The sequence below is a fragment of the Mustela putorius genome, unplaced genomic scaffold (genome assembly GCF_011764305.1).
Source record: "Mustela putorius furo isolate JIRA1106 unplaced genomic scaffold, ASM1176430v1.1 tig00003962_pilon_pilon_pilon, whole genome shotgun sequence".
NCBI lineage: Eukaryota > Metazoa > Chordata > Mammalia > Carnivora > Mustelidae > Mustela > Mustela putorius.
In genome coordinates, this window is record NW_025422106.1 from 3,357,521 (window position 1) to 3,380,603 (window position 23,083).

General features: G+C 43.7%; 1 protein-coding gene across 1 annotated transcript in view; it reads left to right on the top strand.

The window, feature by feature from the left end:
• The window catches only part of B4GALNT2 (beta-1,4-N-acetyl-galactosaminyltransferase 2), a 50,421-nt gene that overhangs the window by 4,443 nt on the left and 22,895 nt on the right, over positions 1 to 23,083 (top strand). The window contains 3 exon segments of the mRNA XM_045070066.1: positions 11,497 to 11,576; positions 15,929 to 16,117; positions 16,673 to 16,810. Of these exon segments, the coding sequence (XP_044926001.1) occupies positions 11,497 to 11,576; positions 15,929 to 16,117; positions 16,673 to 16,810 (407 nt within the window).

Consider the following 23,083-nt stretch of genomic DNA (forward strand, 5'->3'; position numbering starts at 1 on the left):
CTTAGAAATGATGGAGGACACCCAGGAGCTTAAAATTAAAAAAAAAAAAAATTTACGAGAGGCAAGGGAGGGGCAGAAGGAGAGGAAGAGAGAGAATCCCAACATGGGGCTCGATCTCAAAACCCTGAGAAAAATGACCTGAGCCAAAGTCACGTGTCCAGATGTTAACAGACTGAGCCACCCAGGTACCCCAGGAGCTTTCATGGATATGAGTTGTATTTATTCCCACTGTGACATGAGACATTAAAGCTGAGAAAGTTTATTTTTATTTTTTGAAAGATTTTATTTATTTATTGGATATATATAGAGAGAGAACACAAGCAGGGGGAGCGAGAGAGGGAGAAGCAGGCTCTCTGCTGAGGGGGGAGCCTGATGCAGGGCTGGATCCCAGGACCCTGGGATCATGATCTGAGCTGAAGGCAGATGCTTAACTGACTAAGCCACCCAGGTGCCCCCCGAAGCTGAGAAAGTTAAAAAAAAAAGTATTTGTTAAGGCATTAAAAATGACAATTCTCAACCTACCAGATGTTAGCATCGTGCATTTTATAACTTTTTAAAAAGATTTTTATTTATTTATTTGACAGAGAGACAGATCACAAGTAGGCAGAGAGGCAGGCAGAGAGAGAGGGGGAAGCAGGCTCCCCGCTGAGCAGAGAGCCCGATGCGGTACTCGATCCCAGGACCCCGGGACCATGACCTGAGCCGAAGGCAAAGGCTTTAACCCACTGAGTCACCCAGGCGCCCATGCATCATGCATTTTAATGAAAAATTAATTATTTGAAGGTTTGACCGGGACTGGTTGATGTGCTTGCTAACTGTTACTGGCTGGAGACTTTGGTTTGCCTCTATGGGGCACTCTGTGGGCAACTCACAACAGGGCAGCTGGCTTCGCCAGAGCTGATGACTTGAGAGGGGGTGTGCCATCAAGATGAAAGCCACGGTGTCTTTTATTACCTACCTTAGAGGTGACCTATGCTTTTTGCCTATCGGTCACCCTGGCCACTGTGGGAAGGGGGTACACTAAGGTATGACTACTTAAGAGGTAGAGATCATTGGGGGCCACGGTGGAGACTGGCGACCACAGGATTTTTGCATCTCCTTTTTATGAATGAGATTGGCTGTGGTTTTCCTTTTTTTTGTTCAAGATTTTATTTTGATTTTTTAAGTAATCTACACCCAATGCAGGGTTCATACTCACAACCCTGAGATCAGGAGTCCAATGCTCCATCCGCTGAGCCAGCCAGACACCCCCCACTGCCCTGCTCTGATTTTTCTTTCTTATCACATCCTTCTCAGGTGTTGATAAACTGTTTATGCTGTTCCACAAAACAAGTTGGGGAGGGTTCCCTCTCTTCCTGTTCTTTAGAAGAGCAGAAAATGAAATCAAAAGGAAAATTTGGAACTATAGGATTACTCAGAATTTTCTCTTTTTGCCCGTGTTGGTTTTTATAAGTTGTATTCTTCTCCAAGAATTTTATTTCCTCTACTTTTTCAAGTTTATTGGTACAAATTGTTAATTTATATTCTCTTATTACTTCGTTAATGGCTGTAAGTTTCTAGTGATGCTCTCCATGTTCCTGCCACTGGCGATTTGTGCCTACTCTTGCTTTTTCTTGATCCTAGATGAGGTTGATCCATGATGAGGTTATTTTATTGGTTTTTAAAAATAAAACAATTTTTGACTTTGATGATTCTTTATAGTGTGTATTTCCTTTTTTTTTTTTTTAGATTTTATTTATTTGGGGGTGGGGGGGCATGAGCACAAGCAGGGTGAGGAGCAGAAGAAGAGGGAGAAGAAGAGTCCAGGCTGAGCAGAGAGCCCGATGTGGGGCTTGATCCCAGGACTCTGGGATCATGACCTGAGTCGAAGGCAGACGCTTAATGACTGAACCACATAGGCGCCCCAACAATAAGTGATTTTACCATAAATTACTTTGCCATTCTCTAAGCATTGAATATTTAAGTCATTCATTAAAAAGTTTATCTTAGTTAGAGTGCCCCTTTGGTACATTAAAAATTGGCAAATATAGGATTATTCAGACTTTTTTTCTTTTTTTTGGCTGTGTCCGTTTTTGTAAGTTGTATTCTGTAAGAGTTTTCGTAATTCCTTTGCATTTTCAAGTGTATTGGCAGAAAATCACCTGCCAGTTGACAGAAAGAAATCACAAGTAGGCAGAGAGACAGGCTGAGAGAGAGGGGGAAGCAAGCTCCCTGCTGAGCAGAGCCCGATGCAGGACCCAATCCCAGGACCCTGAGATCATGGCCTGAACCGAAGGCAGAGGCTTAACCCACTGAGCCACTCAGGCACCCCTCTGGTTTTTCAGTGTTAAGTAATGATGAAGGGAACATATGGTTGTCTATATCTCTTTACCTCTATATGTCTATGTGTCTGTCTGTCTAGACATATATGTCTAATTATATCTAGTTGTGTGGTTTGACAAGCCAAGATTCTCAACCTCCTTCTATTGTTTCTTTCTTTCTTTCTTTCTTTTTTAAAGATTTATTTGTTTGACAGAGATCACAAGTAGGCAGAGAGGCAGGCAGAGAGAGAGAGACAGAATGGAGGAAGCAGGCTCCCTGCTGAGCAGAGAGCCCGATGCAATGCAGGGCTCGATCCCAAGACCCTGGGATCATGACCTGAACCGAAGGCAGAGGCTTTAACCCATTGAGCCACCCAGGGCGCCCCCTTCTATTGTTTCTCTGTGTGAACTTTTGTTAAACTTGGCAGCCTCAGGTAATTGTGTCCAGGAAAGTTCCGTGTCAGTAGATTTGCATGCTCACAGGAAAGGGCTGGTCCGAGCAGGCATCTACTCCCGGGAAGTTGTCTCTGCTTTTCGGTCGTGTCCTGGAGAGGGGAATGGATCCTTTTTTCATGTGTTCAGAGGCATTTTTAGGAGGCCTGCCTGACTTGACAAGCCTTCAACCTTGACAAGATCAAACAAACTAAACCCTTTGCAGGTTCAACAAAGATGAGAAAAGGCACTCCCCGCGGTTGGTTGAAAACACAAGCAAGGAAATAATTCACTTCTAAAAACGATTGTTTAAAACTGTGCAGTAGCCAAGCCTTGCAAATTTGGTTCCCTTCCTATGTGACAGCCAACGACAGGCTTCATCAAAATTCAATACTGCATCCCCGGGATGAAACCAGACTTGTTTTGAATGTTAACATTTGCCACCATAACACATATCCATGCTGATATTTTTCTTTAAAAAAAAATTATTTATTTATTTGACACAGAGAGAGAGAGAGACAGTGAGTACACATACAAGCAGGGGGGAGGGGAAGGGGCAGAGGGAGAAGGAGAAGCAGACTCCCCGCTGAGCAGGGAGCCCGATGCAGGGCTCTATCCCAGGACCCTGGGATCATGACCTGAGCCAAAGCCACCTTTGCTATAAGACTCCAAAATCAGTCTCATGCTGGCTCATCCTAGAAACTTTTTTTTTTTTTAAAGATTTAATTTATTTATTTGACAGAGAGATCACAAGTAGGCAGAGAGGCAGGCAGAGAGAGAGAGAGTCCAAGAAAATAAAGATGATATTATTTGTACTTCTAATATGGCAAAACAATTAATAGTTATTATTATAGAATTACAGTTGATCCTGGAACAAAGTGGGGGTTAGAGGCACTGCCCCCCCACCCCCAACTTCTGCATAGTGAAAAATCCACATAGCACTTTTGACTCCCCCCAAAACTTAACTACTAGTAGTCTACTGTTGACTGGACGCCTTCCCAATGGCATACACAGTTATATGTATATGTGTTATATAATGTATTCTTAGAGAATACATAACTTTTTCTTTTTTCTTTTTTGGTATTTCTAGGCTATATGGCTTGTCTGTGAGTTTTTCATATTGTGGCAAATCTCCCGAATATTTCCAATATCCTTACTGAGAGAAATCTGCATATAAGTGGACCCACACAGTTCAAACCCGTGTTGTTCTAGGGTCAGTTGTGTGTAATAATTCATAGTTATTATGTATATAATTTGAATGGGTTTCTGATACTGGCAACCCAAATTCCTAACTACAGTACGCAGAAGCAGTATGTATGCACCACTTTTACCTAAAATCTCACCAGAACTTTTTGGTTGTTAATTTAATATGTATAAAAAGGCTATTTCAAAGTTACTTTTAATTTTAGCACTTTTAACTTTCAAGTGAGAACAAGTATTTTCCTATGTGTTTGACAGTAAATATATCTATCCTTGAGTTAGTACTTTTTTTTCCATCTTCTGTGCCCACTTATTCATTGGTATCTTGATGTCTTTTATGTAAGTGAATTGAGATTAAACCTCTGCTCCCATATTTGTTAGGAACCATTTCAATAGTCCAATAGTCCTATTTTTATTTCAGGGGTGTTTTTTACTGTATAGGTATTTTAAATATATTTTTTAAAGATTTTATTTATTTGTCAGAGAGAGAACGCAAGCAGGGGGAGCGGCAGGCAGAGGGAGAAGTAGGATCCCGGCTGAGCAGGGAGCCCAACGCAGGACTCAATCCCTGGACCCCTAGGATCATGACTTGAGCTGAAGGCAGACGCTTAACCGGCTGAGCCACCCAGGCACCCCAACACTGTGTACGTATTTTAAAAAGTTGGATGCACACTTAAGCATTTTGGTCTTTCCCCTTGTAGGTGTTTCTAGGCTGTAAAGTATTGTGGTTCACAACAAACAAACAGAAATTATGAGATTGCTTTCATTGGCAACAGGAAAATCCTGCCTAACCAGCTTCCATTGTCTGCTGAGGGGCAGACATCTGGACCAAACCTGCTAGGGTACAAGAGCCTTTCAGGGAAATGAGTATCCCCATCTTCTGACCCAGGACTCAGGCTGCTCCTGCAGTTCCCCCCTCGTACGAAAGTTCTGTACCTGGAATGTGAGAACTGCTTGTCGGGGTTAAGTGGCTTCACCTTGACCCTGAAGGGACAGGCTGACACCACCTAATACGGATGACTGGCTCCTGTCCTTATTTCTCACCAACTTTAGAAACTGCACGTTGGCCTTTTCTTGAATGTTTCTCAAACAGGGTCCAACCAAGATAGCAAACTCATGTGATAATTTTAACCAGTCCCCACAGCAGGACACAAACAGCGCAGACTGAACATTGTAGAACAAACACTTGTACTTCTAAAATAAAAATTGAAAAAATTTTAATCAATTATCAAAAATGATCAATTATCCAAAAAATCAAACATCAGAATTTTTTATCAATTATCAAAAAAATTGATAGAAGTTCAACTGCTTCATATCTTATTGGTAATCTCCTACCAAACAATTCCCCTTCATGACTGCATCCCAAATGCTATCGCTGGCTGGAACCAGGTTTTGTAAATGGGAACCCCAAGGCTGAGAAACGTCCAATCACGTGGTCCAAACGTGAGTAAGAGGAAGTGAACTCCTATTTTCTGCATGGGTTTCTATAACTTGACTATTTGAAGTGTGTCCCTCCTTGTCTGAAGGCCATTTTAGAAAATGCAGAAGTTCCAAAGTAGTGAAAATTCCATATAAAATTTTTATACATACCCCTATTTCTGGGCTTTGGTTTATTCCCTTTACCTATTTGCTTACTCTGGAATCAGTATCATGCTTTTAATAACTGTAGCTTTCTAATAATTTTATTCTTCAGTAAGAGTACAGCAGCCATCCCTCTTATTTGTAACATATTCCTTGGTATTCTCGTGTTCCCATTAGAGTCATTTTAACAACAACAACAACGACAAATCTTTTTTTTTTTTTTTAAGATTTTATTTATTTATTTGACAGAGATCACAAGTAGGCAGAGAGGCAGGCAAAGAGAGAGGGGGAAGCAGGCTCCATGCTGAGCAGAGAGCCTGATGTGGGGCTTGATCCCAGGACCCTGAGATCATGACCTGAGCCAAAGGCAGAGGCTTTAACCCACTGAGCCACCCAGGTGCCCCACAACAACAAATCTTGTTGCAGATTCACTGGTGTGGTTGTTCTGTTAAATTTATAGATTAATAGAGAGTGAAGTTACATCTCTGAAATATGGAGTTATTGTAGTTAAGAAAAAGGAAATTAGGGCAACCCTCTTGGGACCCGTCTCACTCTTGAGAGCTTTTTCTATATCTTCACTTAATAAACTTCCACCACTTTACTCATATGCACACAAAAAAAGTATAAAGATTTTATGTCCGGGGCGCCTGGGTGGCTCAGTGGGTTAAGCCGCTGCCTTCGGCTCAGGTCATGATCCCAGAGACCTGGGATCGAGCCCCGCATCGGGCTCTCTGCTCAGCAGGGAGCCTGCTTCCTCCTCTCTCTCTGCCTGCCTCTCTGCCTGTTTGTGATCTCTCTCTGTCAAATAAATGAATAAAATCTTTAAAAAAAAAAAAAAAGATTTTATGTCCATTTATTCGTATTTCCCTAATATCCAAGTACTTATCTTAATTCTTAATTCTTGATTTGTTCAATGACAAAAGTAATTTTTAAAAAAGATTTTATTTATTAATTTGTCAGAGAGAGAGAGAGCACAAGAAGGCAGAGGCAAAGAGAGAAGCAGGCTCCCCACTAAGCAAGAAGCCCGATGTGGGACTGGATCCGAGGACCCTGGGATCATGACCTGAGTGGAAGGCAGCGGCTTAACCAACTGAGCCACTTCCATGTCCCAAATGTAATTCTTAATCACTGCAAAAAGTAAGAGAGAATATAGGAATATATTGATAGAAGAACACGTTGATTGAACAATTCCACACTGTAATCCGATTCCTAGCACTGACTATAATTAACAACTTGGTGTATGTCATTTCAGATTTTTAAAAAAAATATTTTATGTATTTATTTAACAGAGAGACCATGAGAGAGGGAGCACAAGCAGGGGGAGTGGGAGAGGGAGAAGCAAGCTCTCCACTGAGCAGGTAGCCCGAGGCTTGATCCCAGGACCCCCGGGATCATGACCTGAGCCAAAGGCAGACGCCCAAATGACCGTGCCACCGAGGTGCCCCTCATTTCAGATTTTTCTTCTGTGACCACAACACACTTTAAATAGACATGTAGTCTTGTATCCAATCCAATAAGGTCCTAGTTTTTAAAAGGCTTTATACTATGTCTATTCAGTAATTTGCTTTAAAAAAATGCATTTCGGGGTGCCTGGGTGTCTCAGTGGGTTAAAGCCTCTGCCTTCAGCTCAGGTCATGGTCCCAGGGTCCTGGGATCGAGCCCCGCATCGGGCTCTCTGCTTAGCAGGGAGCCTGCTTCCCTTCCTCTCTTCTCTCTGCCTGCCTTTCTGCCTACTTGTGATCTCTGTCTGTTGAATAAATAAATAAAATCTTAAAAAAAAAACCAAAATGCATTTCAATATTTATTTAGATATTTGAATTCTCACACTGGGGTTTTGCAAGCCGGTGAACATTTGGCAACTTCTTTCTCCCAGAGAACTGTTAACATACATTCCCAGACAACAGAAATATATAATTTCAACTAGTATCAACGTATATGACTTTTTATAAACGGATTATCAAGTAATAAAACAAAAACTCTCATAATAAATTCTCAAGTATCCAAACATGATGTGACACAGCTCAAAACTCGTCTGCTGCTTTCTGCACGTTCATGTAACACCACTTCACTTATACGAAAGACCGACATTGTACTTGCTTTTGTTAGCCAAAAGAAATCCAAAGAGGATTTTTGCTTTTGTGAAAAAAGATGAAAAGCGGAAAAAGGTGGAAAGCAAAAACAGCGTTCCAGGTCTGTTTTCCAAGCCCTCTGTATAGATGCGGCGTGCGCCCTGAGCCGTCTCAGTGGCGCCACCAAGCACCTTTCCAGGGAACTACACTCAGCATCTCAACGTCAAAGGCACCAGACCTTTGCACAGTGTCTGCGACCAACGGACTTATCTCAATTTTATTTTGTGCGTCCTTTAGCAAGAGGTTTGTAAGGTATCAGAAAAGTCTAAGTGTGGTTAGTTTGGAGGTCTGGCAACACTAAAAAATTTTCTATATAAATTTATGATGATTACTTCTTTGCACCGTTTTGCCTTACAGAAGGTCTCATATGGTCGCTTGCTGTAGTTTCAAAGAATGGGGCAAACCTGTCATATATTAGACTTCTGCTAAGTTCCTTGCCAGAAATTTACTTCTTTTTTTTTTTTTTTGAAGAGAGGTTGGGATGAAAAAAAAAATCGCACTTCAAACAAAAATAAAAGTGGTAAACAACTCTTAAAATCATGAGATCAGAGATTTTATGACTAAAATTCATTTTAGTTTCAGTAACAAAGCATCACCACCTTTTAAAAAATAGTTACTAAATTAAAATATGTATTCTACATGTTCTGCGCAAGACAAAGGCAATCTTTTATTAAAAACATGAATAGCCCTCTCATTGTTTTTCAGGCTTTCTCTGCTAAATTGCATACCACATGCAAACATTAGTGAACTGTATGGCTTTTGTCTTAAGACTTTATGGTTGTGCTTCCTTCCAAACGGAGGTTTTCTTTTTGTTTTTCTTCTCTTATTTTTTCAAGATTTTAAAAATTTATTTGAAAGAAAGAGAGAGCACAAGCAGGTGGAGCTACAGAAGGAGAAGGAGAAGCAGGCTCCCTGCTAAGTCGGGAGCCAGATGTGGGACTTGATCCCAGGATGGGGGGATCATGACCTGAGCCGAAGGCAGACACTTAACCCTCTGAGCCACCCAGGCACCCCCAAAAGATTTTATTTATTTAAAAAAATTTTTTTGAAGATTTTATTTACTTATTTGACAGAAAGAGAAAAATCACAAGTAGGCAGAGGGGCAGGCAGAGAGAGAGGGGGAAGTAGGCTCCCTGCTGAGCAGAGGAGTGGGGGGGTTGGGGCTCCACCCCAGGACCCTGAGATCATGACCTGAGCCGGAGGCAGATGCTTAACCCACTGAACCACCCATGCGCCCCAAGATTTTATTTTTAAGTAATGTCTACACTCAGCGTGGGGCTTGAACTCATGACCCAAAGATCAGGAGTCATATGCTCTACCGACTGAGCCAGATAGGCACTGCTAAATATATCTTTTTGATGAAATATACCCATAAAACCCTCCTGGTATATATTGAAGTACAGTGGTAGTTGTCTCGAGAGAAAACATCTGTGGGGCGGCTGGGTGGCTCAGTGGGTTAAAACCTCTGCCTCTGGCTCAGATCACGATCCCAGGGTCCTGGGATTGGGCCCTGCATCAGGCTCTCTGCTCAGGAAGGAGCCTGCTTCCTCCTCTCTCTCTCTCTCTGCCTACTTGTGATCTCTGTCTGTCAGATAAATAAATAAAATCTTTTAAAAAGAGAGAGAGAGAAAACATTTGTGCAATTCGAGCTGCGAGATGAACTAGGTGTTTTTTTGTTTGTTTTTAATAGAGAGATTTTTAACTTAAAAGTACGACTAATCAACCATGGTGTTTGGTAGGTATCATCTCAAAAAATTGGAAGTGATCTTGTTACCTCCCTCAGAAGAACAACTGGTAGTATTTGTTGCCAATATATAAAATTTAAGCAAACAATTAGAGCTTTGTACAACTTTGTCCCCTGCAGCAAGCTCGACAGCTTCTCGGTTTGTAGAGACGTCTCTGATGAGGGTGGTGTTGGTTATCAGTGAATGTGGACTTTCGATATTGCATAATGAGATGCATTAACATTAGGAAGACCAGCATAACTCAGGGCAACGATATTTTCCATATGACCAATGAATGATGCTGTAAAGTCATACACGGGTAAGAGATCAAAGTACAGGGTAGATTAGTGGATTTTAATGTAACAGCACAAAAAAATCATTGATATGGTTTTGCATTCCTTTTAATGACTATGAACCTTTTAAGAAATGTCTGGATTTTTGGTCTTGATTTTTTTGTGTGGTATCTGGATAAATAGCCACAATTATCTGAAAAAGTAAAATATTTCTCCCTTTTCCAACAACATATCTGCGCGAGGCCATATTTCCTTCATATATGTCAACCGACAATATGTAACATTGAATGCAGGAACAAATATGAGAATTCCTTCGTCTTCTATTAAGTTAGATGTTAAAGAGATATGAAAACATGTCGAAGTGATGCTGTTCTTATCACTACTTTTTGTTCTGAAACAGGTAGTTATTTTTCACAAAAATATGTTACTTGTGTTAAAGTGTGTGGGGTTTAGTATTCTATTGTTAAATGAATAAATACTTTAAAAATTCCTCCAATTTAATGTCCAGGGTGGTAAGCATTGATAGGTGAAATCCACAAAACAAAGAATCTTTGGCGTCCTCAGTAATTTTTAAAATTGTGAAGTCGGGGCGTCTGGGTGGCTCAGTCAGCCAAGTGTCCAACTTGATTTTGGCTCAGGTTGTGATCTCAGACTGGCAAGATGGAGCCCTGCTTCAGACTCTGCCCTCAGTGTGGTATCTGCTTGGGATTCTCTTTCTCCCTCTCCCCCCACTCGTGCTCTCTCTCTCTTAATAAAATAAATAAAACCTTTCATTTTTTTAAAAAGATTTATTTATTTATTTGACAGAGAGAGAGAGATCACAAGTAGGCAGAGAGACAGGCAGAGAGAGAGAGAGAAGCAGGCTCCTGGCTGAGTGGAGAGCCCGATCCGGGACTTGATCCCAGGACCCCGAGACCATGACCTGAGCCGAAGGCAGAGGCTTTAACCCACTGAGCCACCCAGGCGCCCAAATAAAACCTTTTAAAATAAAATAAAAATTAAATTATAACGGGGCGGAGTGCCTGGGTGGCTCAGTGGGTTAGGTCTCTGCCTTTGGCTCAGATCGTGATCTCAGGGTCCTGGGATGGAGCCCCACATCCGGATCTCTGCTCAGCGGGGAGCATGCTTCCCCCTCTCTCTCTGCCTGCCTCTCTGTCTACTTGTGACCTCTCTCTCTCTCTGTCAAATAAATAAATAAAATCTTAAGAAAAAAAATAAAAAGAAACTTAGGGACCTATTAGTTGAGGGTTGGACTTTCTTTGCATCCTGATTGGATCCTTAATAAAAAGAGAGAGAGAGACGATGGGGAGATTTAAATCTTGTGGACACTTGATAGTAATAAAGAATGATTGTTAATTGTTTAGCTGTGATACAGTATTGTGTGGGTGTGTGGCAGGGCAGTGTGTGTAAGAAACTTTGTATCAATCAAGCCTCAGTCAAGGAAACAACTACTATGCATATTACAGAATAAGAAATTAATTATAGGGGCGCCTGGGTGGCTCAGTGGGTTAAGCCGCTGCCTTCGGCTCAGGTCATGATCTCAGGGTCCTGAGATCGAGTCCCACATCGGTCTGTCTGCTCAGCAGGGAGCCTGCTTCCCTCTCTCTCTCTCTCTCTCTCTCTGCCTGCCTCTCTGCCTACTTGTGATCTCTCTGTCAAATAAATAAATCTTTAAAAAAATAAAAAGAAATTAATTATAGAGTCAAGATCCTAGTGTCCTGTGATCAAGTCCCCACAGCTGGCTCAGCGGGGAGACCGCTTCTCCCTTTGTGTGGCTCTCTCTCTCTTTCAAATAAATAAAATCTTTAAAAAATTTTCATTAAAAATTTCATTACAGGAATTGGTATGCTTATGGGACAAGCTGGGAAGTAGAGGCTCAAAAAAGGACCAGAGAAGTCCTGAACCAGCTTTGGCAAAGTACGTTGGAAGCATCCATCTTCTGGAGGACAACCACAGAAAGAGTTGGTGGAGATGGTTATGGAAAATCGTTTGTTCTTTGTGGCTCCTGCTACCATGAGCTCACAGAGGAAGTTCTGGTAGTGAACTGGGTTTCGTTGGTCAGCAGGTCCAGTCAGTGGGAAGGAGGGCTGGATGTGGAGTGGGGAAAAGCAGACCAAGTGGATGGAACTTGCCAGTGCCTGTCTATCCCTCACAGCCTCTAAGGAAGGATAGGACAGGACACCTTTCAGAGCACAATGGCTACAGTTTCACTTCCGCCTCCCAAATTGTATGAAAATTTCTCTCATGGCTGTCCCTCACCTGGAATCACACAGGGAAAGGAGTTCTGGAAATGTGGTTCTGGCTCAGTCATGCATGAAGTACATAGCTATGCCATTACTCTTCAGAGATATCTATAAGAATTCTCACCGGTGCAATCATATGGTGTCAAGATTTGCTTCAAAATGGTTTGGGAAGGAAGGGGAATAGGAAGAAATAGACAGCTCCATTTTGCCCATGAGCAGAAGATGGGTGATGGTTACCTGGAACTTTGATTGACTATTCTCTTGATGTTCTGTGTCTGCTTAGAATTTTCCTCTAATTAAAAAGTTAATTAAAAGTGCACTCTTGGGGTGTCTGGGTGGCTCAGTCGGTTAAGCGTCGGACTCTTGATCTCTGCTCAGGTTATGATCTCTGGGTCATGAGGTGGAGTCCTACGTCAGACTCTGTGCTCAGTAGGGAGTCTGCTTAAGATTCTCTCCCTCTGCCTCTCTCCCATGTGCTCTCACTCCCAAATAAATAAATAAAAATCTTTTATAAAGTACACCTCGGGGCACCCTGGTGGCTCAGTGGGTTAGAGCCTCTGCCTTCCGCTTGGGTCATGATCCCAGGGTCCAGGGATCGAGCCCCGCATAGGGCTCTCTGCTCAGTGGGGAGCCTGCTTCCCCCTCTCTCTGCCTACTTGTGATCTCTGTCTGTCAAATAAATAAATAAAATCTTTAAAAAAAAAGTACACCTCTTGCACTTTTCCCCCTTGAAGTATCAATAGACTCATAGATTTTTTAAAAGATTTTATTTATTTATTTATTTAACACAGAGAAATCACAAGTAGGCAGAGAGGCAGGCAGAGAGAGAGAGGGGGAAGCAGGCTCCTTGGTGAGCAGAGAGCCCGATGCAGGGCTTGATCCCAGGACCCTGGGATCATGACCTGAGCCAAAGGCAGAGGCTTAACCCACTGAGCCACCCAGGCACCCCCAGATTTTATTTTATTCAATGTGGTGTAGCTCATTGTAGCCATTGTTCTTGTGTATGCTTCAGTTGTCCCAAATATGGCTGGTGGAAGACTAAACTGGCTCCTATTTTTTTTTAAATTTTATTTATTTATTTAACAGAGAGAGAGAGATCACAAGTAGGCAGAGCAGCAGGCAGAGAGAGGGCAGGGGGAAGTAGGTTCCCCGCTGAGCAGAGAGCCTGATTCAGGGCTCGATTCCAGAGCCCTGAGATCATGACCTGAGCCAAAGGCAGAGGCTTAACCCACTGAGCCACCCAGGTGCCCCATAAACTGGCTCGTATTTCTTTGAAGATGACTGTGGTCTTCTTAGATAGCTCCTGTCCTTTCTGGCACTACGGCACTCCTTCACTCACTTTACATTTCCCTTACCCCAAACCCAGAACTGGGCCAGTTCTCCCAGGTGCTCTTATTTCCTTTAGAGGGGAAGAATGTTTAGAGACCAAAATACAGGTGTTAGGTGTTAGATGTGCTAGTGATTATTAGTGAAGTGTCATTTCTTCTGGGTTCTTTCTTAAATGTTTAACAAATGAAGAATGGATGTTGGATTTTATTTTATTTTTTTTTAAAGATTTTTATTTATTTATTTGACAGAGAGAGAGATCACAAGTAGGCAGAGAGGCAGGCATAGAGAGAGAGAGGAGGAGGAAGCAGGCTCCCTGCCGAGCAGAGAGCCCGATGCGGGACTCGATCCCAGGACCCTGAGATCATGACCTGAGCCGAAGGCAGCGGCTTAACCCACTGAGCCACCCAGGCGCCCCTGGATGTTGGATTTTATTAAATGCTTTTTTAAAATTTAGATTTTATTTATTTGATAGAGAGAGATCACAAGTAGGCACAGAGGGAGGGGGACGAAGTCTCCCTGCTGAGCAGAAAGCCCAATGCAACGCTGATTCCAGGACCCTGAGATCACGACCTGAGCTGAAGACAGAGGCTTAACCCACTGAACCACCCAGAGGCTTAACCCACTGAACCACCATATTAAATGCTTTTAAGATCATCTGTCAATATAACCATATTCTGAATTTTCACCTGGTGAAATTTATTAATAAATTGCATAATATTGAATCATCCTTGAACTCCTAGAAAGAACTCCCATTTGTTGATGATGAATCATTCATGTAACCTACCATTGTATTCTAGTTCCTAATATGTATTTAGCATAGGTATATAGCTATTCATGAGTACTCATGTCTGTATCACTGTAAAGCTTTTATTTATAAATCAGGCTGGAATTGTTTACTGGTGAAACATGGATCTGAGACTTTGTTGAAAGGGAGAGTAGATAGGCCTTTGATAATTTTCTCAAAGGCTTTATCACAGGTCTGTTGAGGTCATTTGTGTTTTTCTGGAAAGTCATCCCTTTCATTGGGTGTTCAAGATCCAGGTTTCACTTTGTGTCTCTTGTTTTCTATTCCCCCTTCTCTTCTTGGTTCAGGGGACCAGAATAATCTGATCTCATTTCTAATTCCTGGGGAAGAAATTGTGGTTGACTGGCCCAGCTCAGACCAGGTGTTCACCCTTGGTCTAATCCACCATGGCCACGGAGTACCGCGTAGTGAGCTAAGATCTTAGGTGTCCCCGGTGTGGGTCAGGAGAAAAGTCTTACAGAAGAGAGGTTATAAACTGGGAAGACACCACAAAAGCTGTCTGCTCAGGGCTTAGAGTTAGCAATGACTCCATTTTAGGTTTCTCTAGTTCACGACTTTCTCCTTGCGTTGTTCTTAAGTTCCTCTTTCTGCTTTTCTTAGCTTTGTTCCTTTGTCCTTTTCTCAAACTCCTTTTTTTTTTTTAAAGATTTTTATTTATTTATTTGACAGAGATCGCAAGTAGGCAGAGAGAGGGGAGGGGAAAGCAGGCTCCCTGCCAAGCAGAGAGCCCGATGTGGGGCTTGATCTCGGGATCCCGGGATCATGACCTGAGCCGAAGGCAGAGGCTTAACCCACTGAGCCACCCAGGGGGACTCCTTTTTTTTCAAGCTTCTTATTTGATTGCTTAATTTATTAATTTTGTGTCTCATAGTTAGAAATTGGCATTTAAAACTTCCATTTTTCTTCTCAGGACAGTTTGAGTGTGTTCCATAGTTCTGGAAGGTAATGTCTTTATTATCTTTATATTTTCATTCCGAGGTCTGTGATTCAAGGGTTGCTTTGGAAGGCCTTTCTAAAATCTCCATGCTGTTGGGGAAGCGGGCTTTTTGTGAGGTTACATTTTTGATTGTGCTGTCATAGTATATGATCTGAACTATTTCTACTTGATTACAGTTTTCTTTGCGTGGCCCATTTTTGTAAGTGTTGTAAGAGCTCTTTGACAGAATATGAATTATATCATTTAGTTGCTATACTGTTTTATATATTTTGGAGACTTGATTTGTGAAGCACTGACCTGCAAGAGTGTTAGGTGGTAGATGTGAGAATGTTGGAGTCTAAGACTATCTTTGTATTTGTAATCCTTCTGCCTTTTTTTTCTTTTTTCTTTCTTTCTTTCTTTTTTTTTTTTTAAATGTAGGCTCCGCACCCGGCGTGGAGCCCAACACGGGGCTTGAACCCACTGAGATCAAGACCTGAGCTGTGATCAAAAGTCAGATGCTTAACTGACTCAGCCCCCCAGGTGCCCTGCTATCTGTACTTTAATGCTATTGTTTAGTGGATAAAGTTCATGACCACTACATCTGTTTTGTGGGTCATGTATTTGGCCATTGTAAGTGATCTTTTTTGTCCTATTTAATACTTTTTTTTTTTTTTTGGCCTTGAATTCAACTATGCTGACATAAATATTGCAAACCTTACTTTCTTTTTTGTCCCCCTTGGGGTGTTTTTGCCCATTCTTTGCTTTGTGGTTTTTCCGAGTCTCTTTGTTGCGGCTTGATTCTTCACTCTCTTTTTAAAATAAGAAATCACTTTTGGTAAGCAGTATAAGGTATTTCACTTACGTTTTTCCTCAAGTTATTATTCCCACGAACATTACACAGTCGAGTCATTTATTAGGTGGTCAAGAAAAAAAAAAGATGTTAACGGAATTTGGTCTTTTTGTCTTCTAACAGGTCTGAGTTTCCTTGGCTTCTCAAGATCTCAGGGTTACTCTTAGGACTTGGCACTGTTGTATTTCTACTCAGAAGTGTGGAGTTCAGTAGCCCCACGCCAGAGCTCCCTCATTCTGCTCTGGCCGACCAGATCCCGAAGCTTCTACCTGAGGAACGACTCAAGAACCTCTTTACCTACGAAGGAATCTGGTGAGAGTCAATTTATTCCACATTGGTCCGATGTCTCCCTTGTTCCTCTGACAGTTTACTGTGCCCAATTTACTGCCAGTTCCCTGCCTTCCCGAACCTGTGCTTGTTGTTCAAGTGATCCTAACTGGGGGACCTGGAGAAGGGCTGGTCTGCAGGGTGCTGTGTGCTCTCTACAGCACCGAGCAAAGTCCCTTTAAACTACAAAGGGTGTGGTTGGTTAAAACTGTAAGAAAGATGCTTCCTTTCTGTCCTGCTGGCCTCCTCTTCTGGTGAGGCCCCGATGCCATGAGCATTCACATGACTCAAGTTCAAAGCCATTTGGTGCTGGAGATAATTCTAGAGAGCAGGCTTTCTTCCCCTTCCCCTTTCTCCACCCGACCCCTGTATCCCTGGGAGGGAGCACTGCTGGGATTCCAGAATCTCCTCCTGAGTAAAGCAAGTGAGTATATGGAAAGGAGATTCTCAGGGTGAAACTCACACTGATTAGGCCCCGGGGTCTCTCACCCACCAGCCCACCCGCCCACTCCATGGTCACAGTCCCTTTTCTGGTTTTAGGCTCTTCCCGAAAAACCAGTGCAAATGCGATGCTACCTCACAGCCAGGAAGCTACAACTTTCAGGATGCCTATGACCAGACTGAGCTCCCAGCGGTGAAAGCAAGGAGACAGGCTGAATTTGAACACTTCCAGAGGAGGTAATGCAGACTGTGAGGGCTCTTTGGTGCTGGGGTAGAGCAAAAGCTCTCTCTACTGTGTCCTGAGGGTGTGGGTCCCAAGAAAACAGGGAAGAGCTCCTCGCTTGCAGGAGTCCCTGGGGGACACTGTTAGGAATAAAGCAAGGAGAGAGAACAGAGAAAAATGGCCCATAAGTGAAGATTTACCAAACTTTGGATGTCTAGAACATTTCATAGTAAGAACAGAGCAAAGGAATGAAAATAGTCTGGGATGTCCATGTGGTGTTGGTGGCACAACTCCGGCATCCAGACCTTCACAGCAGGTGACTTTGCAGCAGGTGCACCTCTAATTCATTTACGTTGGGAGCATGTTTCCCTGTGCTATATGCAGGGCCTAGAATGACACACCTGGAGTGTATAGGCCAGGGTTGTTGATTGAAAAGAGCGATGATCGGCTCTGATGGGCTTATATCAAAAGGGTGTTTGTCGGAAGGATGTTGGAACCTCCTCAAAACCATAGGTGATAGGATGACCAGGCTAAGAAATCAAGAACCAAGGAGCACAGAAGGGCTGGACAGGCCCACCCTTGCTCCCTCCCTTCTTTTCTTCCTTCCTTCCTTCCTGGAATCATTTATGAGTCATAGCAGAAGGTATGCCATAATAAAAAATAAAAATAAGGGTGCCTGGGTGGCTCAGTGGGTTAAGCCTCTGCCTTCGGCTCAGGTCATGATCCCAGGTTGCTGGGATTGAGCCCCACATCGGGCTCTCTGCTCATCGGGGAGCCTGCTTCCCCCTCTCTCTCTGCCTACCTCTCTGCCTGCTTGTGATCTCTCTCTCTGTCCAATAAATAAGTAAAATCTTTAAAAAAGATAAAAATAAAATAAAAATAAAAATAAGAGCACCATGATTAGGGACTTGAACTCTAGAATAGGCTAGATAGCAAGTGACTTCACCTCCTAGTACTTAACCATCCTCATATGGAAATTATAATAAAGATACTTCTTTCATAACCTTTGAAGGCTTTGTAGTGTGCACTGTATTAACATACAAAGACCTAGTAACTCATGAAGGGCCTGAAATATACAAGCACTACAAAAATATCACCTGCTGCTATTGTTGTGGTTTGCTATTAAAATTGTTGCTCTGCTGGTTCTCCCAGGAGACACATAATTCATTAAGAGATACACAAATCACCTAAATATTAGATCATTGTAAGTGCTTCATGGAGACGTAAATTAAAAATAGGTGTGGTAGAATGTTTCTTGATGGCATAAAATTTAATGGGATGATGAAGGAAGGTGACCTTGAACTCTGATTTGTATATCAATCAGGAGTCCCCACCACCTCCTATAAAGGAGAAGCTCTGAAGGAAGAGTTAATCCAGGGCTCAGAGCCTTGGACATGGGGTGCTTTCATGATGGCTGGATGACAAACAAGCAGGTGATGGCTGTCGGAGCTCTGGTCGCTCAGGGGAGGGCTGGTGGGATGAGCCCAGAGAGAGGCCAGTAAGCCAGGAGGTGGAGCATACGTTTTGCTTTCTGAGTAATGCAAAGAATGGAACCATTTTTTGGTAAAGATCTCATTTGTTTATTTAGAGAGAGCATGAGTGGTGGGGAGGGGCAGAGGGAGAGGAAGAGGACGAGAGAGAACGTCAAGCAGACTCCACGCTGAATGCAGAGCCCAACCCAGGGCTGATCTCACAACCCTGAGATCTTGACCTGAGCTGAAAGCAAGAGTCCAATGCCCCACCGACTGAGCCAGTCAGGCGTCCCAAGAACTGAATGGTTTTTAGAAGTGGCAAGTTCTTAGAGATACTTTCGTAAAATATCGCTCTGGTTTCTCGTGGAGAATTACATCATAGGAAGGTATAGGGGAGGCAGGGAGACCCGGTGCTTAGTTGGTGGGAAGGTAAAGGTTCGTCTACTGCTGGAACAGTGGTGTTTGTGCCTCTCGGATGCACCGTCCCCAGGTGCCCAGTTGGCTGAGCCTGAGTCATGAATCAAGGAAGAGAAAGGGTGAGTTGGGCTCTCCAGGGTTGATTTGGGGACTCAACTACCACCTCCCCGCCCCCCAACTACATACAAATGGGAGACCCCACAGAACAGAAATGGGGGCACCAACAGGAGGCAGCATTGGAAGTCAAAGAACCAGTGGGTTAGATAGAGGATTCTGGCGCGGATTTGAACCCTGCCCCCACGTAGCTGTGTGAGGAGCAACAGGGCTCCATAGTTAACAGTGTGGCCAAGGGAGGCTGACCGGCTGCGTTTGGGTCCTGCATCCTCCACATCCCAGGTGACCTTGCTCCGGCTGTCTACCCTCTTCTGTAAAAAGGGCGCCTGGGTGGCTCAGTGTGTTAAAGCCTCTGCCTTCAGCTCAGGTCATGATCCCAACATCCTGGGATCGAGCCCCGCATTGGGCTCTCTGCTCCATGGGGAGCCTGTTTCCTCCTCCCTCTCTGTCTGCCTCTCTGCCTACTTGTGATCTCTGTCAAATAAATAAATGAAATCTTAAAAAAAGGGAGGGGATAGTAATCATACCGAGAGTTGTTGCGACATGTAATGAAAGGTGTGAGGGAAACAGGCACATTCTTGCAGGACGATGGCTTCTGTCTTTGGTCTGGGCAGTGTGGGGCTGCTGGGAGAAGGAGGTCAGGACTGTTCCCAGCAAGGAACATCGCAGGTGTACCTATTGCAGGAGGTGCGTGGTGGGGGAAGGGAGAAGAGGCAGGAAGCTTGGAAGACACTGGAGACAGTGAGATGGGGCAACGGAGGAGGTAGGAAAACATGAAGCAGAGGACTCATAGGAGGGGGTGTTGTCTGGAGGGAGCTGGGCAGAGGAATTAATTATAAGAAGGAGCATTACTTCAAGCAGGGAAGGCTATGAGCTGGTCGTGTCCTCACTTGGCCTCCTTTGCTTGGGGAAATGCCCAGCTCTCCTGGGATTATACCTGGCAACGCGCAGGTACCAGAACAAACAGCCCAGTAATAACCAGTGATGTGAACCAGGCCTCCTGTCATCATGGCTGTAGCCAGGAAAGAAGATGCTCAGCTCCCTCCCCACCCCTCAGCCTCGAATCTTTCTCCGTTACTTTCTCCGTTAGCCAGAGAAACAGCCAGAACACCCCTAGCAAGGCGCTGAGTTAGATGCAGAGACAGAGCTGATCTAGAGCCTGCTCCCAGGGAGCTCACAACAGAACCAAGAGGGTGGAGTCAGCAGGTCCTCCCTGTGTCCCTTCCACTCTCCGCATCGCCCTCTCTGCCGCCACTGTAATATACCAAGAGCTGCGGAGTGACTGTGGGCGCTCCGTGGCCCCCAGGGTGTGTTCAGCTAACGGTGTGGAACCCAGGAACTCTGTCCAAAGCTCGGTGTTGTGATAGTAGTCAGGGGAAGTGCTGTGGTGGGTCTTAGGAGGGAGAGCAGTTTCCAGTTCTGAGAATTTTACAAAAGGAATGTTCCAGAAGGTAGGATTCAGAGCTGCCTCATTCCTGTTCCTGAACGGGTGATGTAGTATTCTAGTTCTTGGTGTCTTGGTCTGGGTTGTCCCCCCTCCAGGAATGGGATTTTCTTAGTCTCTTTGTGCCCACTTTAGCACAGGGGCAAAGGGATCACATAGAATAAATAACACAGAATCTTTGGCCCCTGGCAAATGTCACATAAGCTGACAACTCTCTGTGAGTGTAAAAACGGAGATGATTCATGACTTACATGCTCTCTGCTGTGTGCGGGAGCCCGGCAAAACCCTATTTGGAGATCACACCTGTTATCCTTGGCTGGGGAGCGCAGGTCTGATGTGGGAAGGTGGGCGTGGGAACCACCCTGGTGCACGCACCACCCCTGTGTGCTTGGTCTCTGCCACCTGTTTGTATCCTTGAAATCATGAGCTCGCTTGATGCTGGGTCAGATCTCTGGTTCATTTGAGTCTGATCAGCTCCATATGCTACTTCACTTAAAAAGTAGTACAGGGGTGCAACTGGGTGGTCAGTCGGTTAAGGGACTGCCTGGGGCTCAGGTCATAATCCTGGAGTCCCAGAATCGTGTCCCCCATGGGGCTCCCTGCTCAGTGGGGAGTCTGCTTCTCCCTCTGACCGCCCCCCCTCTCATGCTCACTCTCTTAAATAAATTAATAAAATATATTTTTAAAAAAGAGTAGTACAGGGCGCCTGGGTGGCTCAGTGGGTTAAGCCACTGCCTTCGGCTCAGGTCATGATCTCAGGGTCCTGGGATCGAGTCCCGCATCGGGCTCTCTGCTCAGCGGGGATCCTGCTTCCTCCTCTCTCTCTCTGCCTGCCTCTCTGCCTACTTGTAATCTCTCTCTGTCAAATAAATAAATAAAATCTTTAAAAAAAAAAAAAAAAAAAGAGTAGTACACAGATAATGCTTTTCTGTTTATATATTTGGGAGAAAGAGAGCAAGCTAGCATACACAGGTCAGGGGTGGAGCAAAGGGGGAGAGAGAAGCAGGCTCCCCGCTGAGCAGGGAGCCTGAGGCGGGGCTTGATCCCCAGGACCCTGAGACCATGACCCAAGCCAAAGGCAGACACTTAACCTACTGAGCCACCCAGGCACCCCCAGATAATGCTCCTTTTAAAAAAAGTCCACTTGAAGCGACCCCCTCAACTCTCCTTGCTCCCCTGCCTTATATGATAGGCTCCCTTGCCAACCCAATCTGCCCTTGGGAGTTTGGTATAGATTACCTCACACTGTTTTACACAGCAACACACACGGACAAACACACATAATCACATACATATGTGAGTGTAGCTATAGCCACATAAACATATACTCTTGGGGTTTTGTGTGTATTGTTAAATTTCATGTTAATTCCAGTGTAGTTGACACACAGTGTTCTTTTAGTTTCAGGCGTACAATACAATACAGCGCTTCAGCAACTCTGTACACAACTCCCTGCTTCATCCCCTTCTCCTGATTCACACATCTGCGCGGATGGTTTTAATGTAATTGACACCCTAAGAACAAATCTCTCTAGAATTTGTTTTTTTTTTTTTCATTCAATTTGGTTATTTTTTTTTAAGTTTTTTTGTTTGTTTGTTTGTTTTAGAGACTGCTTGAGCAAAGGAAGGAGGCAGAAGGAGAAGGGGCAGAAGGGGAGGGAGAGAGAGAATCTGAAGCCGGCTCCACTAAGAGCTTGGAGCCGGACACGGGGCTCAAACTGATGATGCTGAGATCATTACCTGAGACAATACCAGGAGTTGAATGCTTTACCCAGTGAGCCACCCAGGAGTCCCCGGTTAAGTACATTTTTAAGAGCTGTTTATATGTCTAGTTCTTTCCTTTTATTATTTTTTTTAAAGGTTTTATTTATTTAGGGGCACCTGGGTGGCTCAGTGTGCTGGGCCTCTGCCTTCGACTCAGGTCATGATCTCAGGGTCCTGGGATGGAGATGGGCTCTCTGCTCAGTGGGAGGCCTGCTTCCTCCCCTCTCTCTGCCTGCCTCTCTGCTTGCTTGTGGTTTTCTGTCGAATAAATAAATTTTTAAAAAAAGATTTTATTTATTTATTTGATGTATATAGAGAGATCACAAGTAGGTAGAGAGGCAGGCTGGGGTGGGGGGTGTGGTGGGGAAGCAGACTCCCCGCCAAGCAGAGAGCCCAATGCGGGGCTCAATCCCAGGACCCTGAGATCATGACCTGAGCCAAAGGCAGAGGCTTTAACCCACTGAGCCACCCAGGCACCCTAGTTCTTTCCTTTTAATTGCTATACAGATATGAATACAATGAATTTTATTAAGCCATTCTCCTATTGAATGATATTCAAATTTGGGGGGAATTTTCATTATTACATTTACATAATTTATAATAATCATCTTATGTTATATTTACATTCTTTCCTTATTTTCTTCAGATGTGTATAAAGATGTTCATTTCAAATGAACTGAAATGAACCTCCTTATGCATGTTGTTGCTTACACCGGCAGGTGTTTTCCCCCTTAACTAGCATCTGAATCCCTTATTCATGAGAGGTGCTTATCTCTGCTTTTAATAAATACGGGCAAATAGCATTCAAGAGTATCTACATTAATTCACATTCTCATGACAAGTGGGTATCTTAGATACCCACTACCTAACCAATACTCCTTATCATTACATTTTGAAACATTAATGAAAAAAGTCTTTCCTTGTTTTTTTTTTAAAGATTTTATTTTATTATTTATTTATTTATTTATTTATTTTTAAAGATTTTATTTATTTATTTGACAGACAGAGATCACAAGCAGGCAGAGAGGCAGGCAGAGAGAGAGAGAGAGAAGGAAGCAGGCTTCCTGCGGAGCAGGGAG